General features: G+C 45.5%; 1 protein-coding gene across 2 annotated transcripts in view; it reads right to left on the minus strand.

Annotated features, from left to right (window-relative positions):
* LOC137046172 (ral guanine nucleotide dissociation stimulator) overlaps positions 1-2,597 on the minus strand; it is a 36,025-nt gene extending 33,428 nt beyond the window's left edge. The window contains exon 1 of one of the 2 annotated variants that reach the window (XM_067423269.1): positions 1,630-2,597. In XM_067423269.1, the coding sequence (XP_067279370.1) occupies positions 1,630-1,662 (33 nt within the window). In that variant the 5' untranslated portion in view covers positions 1,663-2,597. The remainder of the gene's footprint in view (positions 1-1,629) is intronic. The other variant, XM_067423266.1, reaches the window with a different exon arrangement.
* Positions 2,598-10,694: the final 8,097 nt, after the last annotated feature.

The raw sequence follows: 10,694 nt of genomic DNA on the forward strand, positions 1-10,694 counted from the left end.
GGTGTGGTGGTGTGGGTCAGTTTAAGGGTAGAGTTAGGGTCAGGTGTGGTGGTGTGGGTCAGTTTAAGGGTAGAGTTAGGGTCAGGTGTGGGTCAGTTTAAGGGTAGGTTAGGGTCAAGTGTGGAGGTGTGGGTCAGTTTAAGGGTAGAGTTAGGGTCAGGTGTGGTGGTGTGGGTCAGTTTAAGGGTAGAGTTAGGGACAGGTGTGGTGGTGTGGGTCAGTTTAAGGGTAGAGTTAGGGTCAGGTGTGGTGGTGTGGGTCAGTTTAAGGGTAGAGTTAGGGTCAGGTGTGGTGGTGTGGGTCAGTTTAAGGGTAGAGTTAGGGACAGGTGTGGTGGTGTGGGTCAGTTTAAGGGTAGAGTTAGGGTCAGGTGTGGTGGTGTGGGTCAGTTTAAGGGTAGAGTTAGGGTCAGGTGTGGTGGTGTGGGTCAGTTTAAGGGTAGAGTTAGGGACAGGTGTGGTGGTGTGGGTCAGTTTAAGGGTAGAGTTAGGGTCAGGTGTGGTGGTGTGGGTCAGTTTAAGAGTAGAGTTAGGGTCAGGTGTGGTGGTGTGGGTCAGTTTAAGGGTAGAGTTAGGGTCAGGTGTGGGTCAGTTTAAGAGTAGAGTTAGGGGTAGGTGTGGTGGTGTGGGTCAGTTTAAGGGTAGAGTTAGGGACTGGTGTGGTGGTGTGGGTCAGTTTAAGGGTAGGGTTAGGGTCAAGTGTGGAGGTGTGGGTCAGTTTAAGGGTAGAGTTAGGGTCAGGTGTGGTGGTGTGGGTCAGTTTAAGGGTAGAGTTAGGGACAGGTGTGGTGGTGTGGGTCAGTTTAAGGGTAGAGTTAGGGTCAGGTGTGGTGGTGTGGGTCAGTTTAAGGGTAGAGTTAGGGTCAGGTGTGGTGGTGTGGGTCAGTTTAAGGGTAGAGTTAGGGTCAGGTGTGGTGGTGTGGGTCAGTTTAAGGGTAGAGTTAGGGTCAGGTGTGGTGGTGTGGGTCAGTTTAAGGGTAGAGTTAGGGTCAGGTGTGGTGGTGTGGGTCAGTTTAAGGGTAGAGTTAGGGTCAGGTGTGGTGGTGTGGGTCAGTTTAAGGGTAGAGTTAGGGTCAGGTGTGGTGGTGTGGGTCAGTTTAAGGGTAGAGTTGGGTGTAAGGGAAGTGTCAACTTTTAATTACATTGTAATTAATTACAGACGTAATTACATGCAGGTATTTTTTTAATATAAGTAAAATGTAAGAACATGTATGTACACAATACGTGCATTGTATCAAATGATTAATTACAATGTTAGTAGGCCACCTAATATAAACGGGGTCCGTGGATATTTTAATCCAGGAATCTTACACACTGTGCCTTTAAACGGAGCCCAGTTGTACACTCGTTATTGCAATGCATTGTGGGATTTAATGAGTGTACTCAGTAGCATCCACTATGTTTTCGGACCCTAAATAGTGCCCTTAATGATGGTCCAGAACCAGATTTCGGACACAGCCTGAGAGGAATCAAACTACATCTGTTTTGTATGATTTCCTCTCGGTGTGAACACAAAACATATATACACAAAACACTCCAAATGGGGCTTTTCGCACTTATTCTCAGTGTGAAGAACATTATAATAACCCTTTCATGACGGAAATAATGCTCATCTCGGAACCGCCGATACCTGTGACTCCAGCATCATCATCATCATCTTCATCAGCTCATCTTCATCAGCCCTCACTCATAATGGCTCATCCGCTGGTCACACTCCGCATCCCGAACCGAATCAGAACCGGCGCCGATCTTCTGGAAACGCTAGAGTCCGTCTTTGAGTATAACGCGATCAGATCAATGTGTGTTTATCATCTGAACAGACCATAATAACAGCAAACGCGATCCATCAGGCGGATAAATCCATCATCGCGAATAAAACAGCATCATATTAAATCAGATTCAAAATGGAGGCGACGCCGAAGATCATCAGATTTATATTTCATCTGATCTCAGTGTCTCATTCATAACATCAGACCCGGATCGGATCCGCGAGTCCATTTAAATCCACAGTCGGAGGATCCGAATCGGGCCCGAACCCCGCAGCAGCCGCTCGAACCGGAACCCGAACCGAACCCGAATCCCGCTGTATTCCGGCCCGGAGCTCGTGTTGTTGTTCGCTCGTGTCCTTGACACACATCCAGCTCTCGCTCGCGTTCTGATGTGGGTTTGTGGGTCTGCGGCGGGAGCGTGCACGGGACAGGGGGCGCGCGCGGGAGCGGAGGGCGTGTGCTCGCTGAAGATGATCCCTCGACACACTGCGATCATCACGTGAACATCATGTATGTTACCGCAGGTAACGCGTTTTTCATCTGCATCGATAGGAATTATCATCACGTGAAGGCGAATGAAAGCATCGCGCCTGCAGGAGGAGTTTCCATGGAGACAGAGATGCTCGACTGACGTCACTGAACTGTGTACTTAAAAACAGCAAAGGGTTAAAAATCCTTTAATATGTCACATGACCCCATTACCATGGTTACTATAGTTAACCATAAATAACATTTTCATTAAAATAAACGTACTATATGGGTGGAGCGTGTCAGAGTAACATCCACATGGATGGAGGACCCAAGGTTTCCCAGCAGAACATTGGCCAAAGCATCACACTGCCTCCGCCGGCTCGCCTTCTTCCCATAGTGCATCCTGGGGCCATGTGTTCCCCAGGTAAGCCACACACACACACACACACACACACACACACACACACACACACACACACACACACACACACCCGGCCATCCACGTGATGCAGAAGAACACGTGATTCCTCAGACCAGGCCACCTTCTTCCATTGCTCCGTGGTCCAGTTCTGATGCTCACGTGACACTGTTGGTGCTTTCGGCGGGGTCAGGGGTCAGAGGTCACCCTATGCCGCCCCATACGCCTCAAACTGAGCTGCTCTGTGTATTCTGACAGCTTTCTATCAGAACCAGCATTAACTTCTGGAGCAGTTTGAGCTCCAGTAGCTCGTCTGTTTGATCGGACCCCACGGGCCAGCCTTCGCTCCCCACGGTCATCAATGAGCCTTGGCCGCCCATGACCCTGTGGCCGGTTCTCCACTGGTCCTTCCTTGGAGCACTTTTGATAGATACTGACCACTGCAGACCGGGAACAGCCCACAAGAGCTGCAGTTTTGGAGATGCTCTGACCCAGTCGTCAGTCATATCAGGGTCATAATGTTATGCCTGGTTGGTGTAGCCATAAAACAATACATTAAAATGACAAAACAACAGAATTGCTAAAGCGTTAACATTTAAATGAAATCAAATCTAAAAATAAAACGATACAAAATCTGAAAAGTGTGACCCTAGAGCAGCCGCTGTTCCGCTGCATCGTGAGCTCAGCAGTATCCGACGCTCGACTCGGACTCAGGGACTAAAATCATCTGCTTTCTGATCTGCCGTTATTGATCTGGCATTATTGATCTGCCGTTTTTGATCTGGCATTATTGATCTGCCGTTATTGATCTGCCGTTATTGATCTCGCTATCGTTATTGATCTGCTCAGCAACTCATCTGTGCATTTAAACTTTAAAAAATAGTAAATCAAAATGTCATAACTGGGTCTTCCAGTGAAACATCAGCTTAAGGCACACCCCTACAATACACTACTGCTGACTTAAGCTGAAGACACACAGACAGACAGACAGATGGACAGACAGACAGATGGACAGACAGATAGATGGATATATGTCAGACAGACAGACAGACAGACAGATAGATGGATATATGTCAGACAGACAGACAGATGGACAGACAGACGGATGGACAGACAGATAGATGGATATATGTCAGGCAGACAGACAGATGGATGGACAGACAGATAGATGGATATATGTCAGACAGACAGAAAGACAGATGGATATATGTCAGACAGACAGTCAGACAGAAAGACAGATGGATATATGTCAGACAGACAGACAGACAGACAGATGGATATATGTCAGACAGACAGACAGATGGATATATGTCAGACAGACAGACAGATGGATGGATGGATATATGTCAGCCAGACGGACAGACAGACAGATGGACAGACAGATGGACAGACAGATGGACAGACAGATAGACAGACAGACAGACAGACAGATGGACAGACAGATAGATGGATATATGTCAGGCAGACAGTCAGACAGACAGACAGATGGATATATGTCAGACAGACAGACAGACAGACAGATGGATATATGTCAGACAGACAGACAGATGGATGGATGGATATATGTCAGCCAGACGGACAGACAGACAGACAGACAGATAGATGGATACATGTCAGACAGACAGACAGACAGACAGATGGATATATGTCAGACAGACAGACAGACAGATGGATATATGTCAGACAGACAGACGGATGGATATATGTCAGCCAGACGGACAGACAGACAGACAGACAGATAGATGGATACATGTCAGACAGACAGACAGATGGATATATGTCAGCCAGACGGACAGATAGATGGATATATGTCAGACAGACAGATAGACAGACAGACGGATATATGTCAGCCAGACGGACAGACAGACAGACAGACAGATAGATGGATACATGTCAGACAGACAGACAGACAGATGGATATATGTCAGACAGACAGACAGACAGACAGATGGATATATGTCAGACAGACAGACAGATGGATGGATATATGTCAGCCAGACGGACAGACAGACAGACAGACAGACAGATAGATGGATACATGTCAGACAGACAGACAGATGGATATATGTCAGCCAGACGGACAGATAGATGGATATATGTCAGACAGACAGATAGACAGACAGACGGATATATGTCAGCCAGACGGACAGACAGACAGACAGATGGATATTTGTCAGACAGACGGACAGATAGATGGATATATGTCAGACAGACAGACAGACAGACAGATGGACAGATAGATGGATATATGTCAGATAGACAGACAGACAGACAGATGGATATATGTCAGACAGACAGACAGACAGATGGATATATGTCAGACAGACAGACAGACAGACAGATGGATAAATGTCAGACAGACAGACAGACAGACAGACAGATGGATATATGTCAGACAGACAGACGGATGGATATATGTCAGCCAGACGGACAGACAGACAGACAGACAGATAGATGGATACATGTCAGACAGACAGACAGACAGACAGATGGATATATGTCAGCCAGACGGACAGACAGACAGACAGATGGATATATGTCAGACAGACGGACAAAGAGATGGATATATGTCAGACAGACAGACAGACAGATGGATATATGTCAGACAGACAGAAAGACAGATAGATATATGTCAGCCAGACGGACAGACAGACAGACAGATGGATATTTGTCAGACAGACGGACAGATAGATGGATATATGTCAGACAGACAGATGGACAGATAGATGGATATATGTCAGACAGACAGAGAGATGGATATATGTCAGCCAGACGGACAGACAGACAGACAGATGGATATTTGTCAGACAGACGGACAAATAGATGGATATATGTCAGACAGACAGACAGACAGATGGATATATGTCAGACAGACAGAAAGACAGATGGATATATGTCAGCCAGACGGACAGACAGACAGATGGATATTTGTCAGACAGACGGACAGATAGATGGATATATGTCAGACAGACAGACAGACAGATGGACAGATAGATGGATATATGTCAGACAGACAGAAAGACAGATGGATATATGTCAGACAGACAGACAGACAGACAGACAAACAGATGGATATATGTCAGACAGACAGACAGATGGATGGATGGATATATGTCAGCCAGACGGACAGACAGACAGACAGACAGACAGATAGATGGATACATGTCAGACAGACAGACAGATGGATATATGTCAGCCAGACGGACAGATAGATGGATATATGTCAGACAGACAGATAGACAGACAGACGAATATATGTCAGCCAGACGGACAGACAGACAGACAGACAGATGGATATTTGTCAGACAGACGGACAGATAGATGGATACATGTCAGACAGACAGACAGACAGACAGATGGACAGATAGATGGATATATGTCAGACAGACAGACAGACAGATGGATATATGTCAGACAGACAGACAGACAGACAGATGGATAAATGTCAGACAGACAGACAGACAGACAGACAGATGGATTTATGTCAGACAGACAGACGGATGGATATATGTCAGCCAGACGGACAGACAGACAGACAGACAGATAGATGGATACATGTCAGACAGACAGACAGACAGACAGATGGATATATGTCAGCCAGACGGACAGACAGACAGACAGATGGATATATGTCAGACAGACGGACAAAGAGATGGATATATGTCAGACAGACAGACAGACAGACAGACAGATGGATATATGTCAGACAGACAGAAAGACAGATAGATATATGTCAGCCAGACGGACAGACAGACAGACAGATGGATATTTGTCAGACAGACGGACAGATAGATGGATATATGTCAGACAGACAGATGGACAGATAGATGGATATATGTCAGACAGACAGAGAGATGGATATATGTCAGCCAGACGGACAGACAGACAGACAGATGGATATTTGTCAGACAGACGGACAAATAGATGGATATATGTCAGACAGACAGACAGACAGACAGACAGACAGACAGATGGATATATGTCAGACAGACAGAAAGACAGATGGATATATGTCAGCCAGACGGACAGACAGACAGATGGATATTTGTCAGACAGACGGACAGATAGATGGATATATGTCAGACAGACAGACAGACAGATGGACAGATAGATGGATATATGTCAGACAGACAGAAAGACAGATGGATATATGTCAGACAGACAGACAGACAGACAAACAGATGGATATATGTCAGACAGACAGACAGATGGATGGATGGATATATGTCAGCCAGACGGACAGACAGACAGACAGACAGACAGATAGATGGATACATGTCAGACAGACAGACAGATGGATATATGTCAGCCAGACGGACAGATAGATGGATATATGTCAGACAGACAGATAGACAGACAGACGAATATATGTCAGCCAGACGGACAGACAGACAGACAGACAGATGGATATTTGTCAGACAGACGGACAGATAGATGGATATATGTCAGACAGACAGACAGACAGACAGATGGACAGATAGATGGATATATGTCAGACAGACAGACAGACAGATGGACAGATAGATGGATATATGTCAGACAGACAGACAGACAGACAGATGGATATATGTCAGACAGACAGACAGACAGATGGATAAATGTCAGACAGACAGACAGATGGATATATGTCAGACAGACAGATGGATGGATATATGTCAGCCAGATGGACAGACAGACAGATAGATGGATACATGTCAGACAGACAGACAGACAGACAGATGGATATATGTCAGCCAGACGGACAGACAGACAGACAGATGGATATATGTCAGACAGACGGACAAAGAGATGGATATATGTCAGACAGACAGACAGACAGACAGACAGATGGATATATGTCAGACAGACAGATAGACAGACAGACAGACAGATGGACAGATAGATGGATATATGTCAGACAGACAGATAGACAGACAGACAGACAGATGGATATGTCAGACAGACAGACAGATGAATATATGTCAGACAGACAGACAGACAGATAGATGGATACATGTCAGACAGACAGACAGACAGACAGATGGATATATGTCAGCCAGACGGACAGATAGATGGATATATGTCAGACAGACAGATAGACAGACAGACAGATGGATATATGTCAGCCAGACGGACAGACAGACAGACAGATGGATATTTGTCAGACAGACGGACAAATAGATGGATATATGTCAGAAAGACAGACAGACAGACAGATGGATATATGTCAGACAGACAGAAAGACAGATGGATATATGTCAGCCAGACGGACAGACAGACAGATGGATATTTGTCAGACAGACGGAAAGACAGATGGATATATGTCAGCCAGACGGACAGACAGACAGATGGATATTTGTCAGACAGACAGAAAGACAGATGGATATATGTCAGACAGACAGACAGACAGACAAACAGATGGATATATGTCAGACAGACAGACAGATGGATGGATATATGTCAGCCAGACGGACAGACAGACAGACAGAGAGACAGATAGATGGATACATATCAGACAGACAGACAGATGGATATATGTCAGCCAGATGGACAGATAGATGGATATATGTCAGACAGACAGATAGACAGACAGACAGATGGATATATGTCAGCCAGACGGACAGACAGACAGACAGATGGATATTTGTCAGACAGACGGACAGATAGATGGATATATGTCAGACAGACAGACAGACAGACAGTCAGACAAATGGATATATGTCAGACAGACAGATAGACAGACAGACAGATGGACAGATAGATGGATATATGTCAGATAGACAGACAGACAGACAGACAGATGGATATATGTCAGCCAGATGGACAGACAGACAGACAGATGGATATATGTCAGACAGACGGACAAAGAGATGGATATATGTCAGACAGACAGACAGACAGACAGACAGACAGACAGATGGATATATGTCAGACAGACAGATAGACAGACAGACAGAGGGACAGATAGATGGATATATGTCAGCCAGACGGACAGACAGACAGACAGATGGATATATGTCAGCCAGAAGGACAGATAGATGGATACATGTCAGACAGACAGACAGACGGATATATGTCAGCCAGACGGACAGATAGATGGATATATGTCAGACAGACAGATAGACAGAGGGACAGATAGATGGATATATGTCAGACAGACAGATAGACAGACAGACAGATGGATATATGTCAGCCAGACGGACAGATAGATGGATACATGTCAGACAGACAGACAGACGGATATATGTCAGCCAGACGGACAGATAGATGGATATATGTCAGACAGACAGATAGACAGACAGACAGATGGATATATGTCAGCCAGACGGACAGACAGACAGACAGATGGATATATGTCAGACAGACAGACAGACAGACAGATGGATATATGTCAGCCAGACGGACAGACAGATGGATATATGTCAGACAGACAGACAGATGGATATATGTCAGCCAGACGGACAGATAGATGGATACATGTCACAGACAGACAGACAGACAGACAGACAGACAGACGGACAGACAGATGGATATATGTCAGCCAGACGGACAGATAGATGGATACATGTCAGACAGACAGATAGATGGATATATGTCAGACAGACAGACAGACAGACAGACGGATAGACGAATTAAGCTGATGTCAGACAGTCAGATGGACAGACAGACAGACGGATGGACAGACGGATAGACAGATTAAGCTGATGACAGACAGACAGACAGACAGACGGATAGACAGATTAAGCTGATGACAGACAGACAGACAGACAGACGGATAGACAGATTAAGCTGATGACAGACAGACAGACAGACGGATAGACAGATTAAGCTGATGACAGACAGACAGACAGACAGACAGACAGACGGATAGACAGATTAAGCTGATGACAGACAGACAGACAGACAGACAGACAGACAGATTAAGCTGATGACAGACAGACGGATAGACAGATTAAGCTGATGACAGACAGACAGACAGACAGACAGATTAAGCTGATGACAGACAGACAGACAGACAGACGGATAGACAGATTAAGCTGATGACAGACAGACAGACAAACAGACAGACGGATAGACAGATTAAGCTGATGACAGACAGACAGACAGACAGATTAAGCTGATGACAGACAGACAGACAGACAGACGGATAGACAGATTAAGCTGATGACAGACAGACGGATAGACAGATTAAGCTGATGACAGACAGACAGACAGACAGACAGACAGACGGATAGACAGATTAAGCTGATGACAGACAGACAGACAGACGGATAGACAGATTAAGCAGATGACAGACAGACAGACGGATAGACAGATTAAGCTGATGACAGACAGACAGACGGATAGACAGATTAAGCTGATGACAGACAGACAGACGGATAGACAGATTAAGCTGATGACAGACAGACAGACAGACGGATAGACAGATTAAGCTGATGACAGACAGACAGACGGATAGAGATTAAGCTGATGACAGACAGACAGACGGATAGACAGATTAAGCTGATGACAGACAGACAGACAGACGGATAGACAGATTAAGCTGATGACAGACAGACAGACAGACGGATAGACAGATTAAGCTGATGACAGACAGACAGACAGACGGATAGACAGATTAAGCTGATGACAGACAGACAGACAGACGGATAGACAGATTAAGCTGATGACAGACAGACAGACAGACGGATAGACAGATTAAGCTGATGACAGACAGACAGACAGACGGATAGACAGATTAAGCTGATGACAGACAGACAGACAGACGGATAGACAGATTAAGCAGATGACAGACAGACAGACGGATAGACAGATTAAGCTGATGACAGACAGACAGACGGATAGACAGATTAAGCTGATGACAGACAGACAGACGGATAGACAGATTAAGCTGATGACAGACAGACAGACGGATAGAGATTAAGCTGATGACAGACAGACAGACAGACGGATAGACAGATTAAGCTGATGACAGACAGACAGACAGACGGATAGACAGATTAAGCTGATGACAGACAGACAGACAGACGGATAGACAGATTAAACTGATGACAGACA

This window comes from Pseudorasbora parva, chromosome 18 (assembly GCF_024679245.1).
Source record: "Pseudorasbora parva isolate DD20220531a chromosome 18, ASM2467924v1, whole genome shotgun sequence".
NCBI lineage: Eukaryota > Metazoa > Chordata > Actinopteri > Cypriniformes > Gobionidae > Pseudorasbora > Pseudorasbora parva.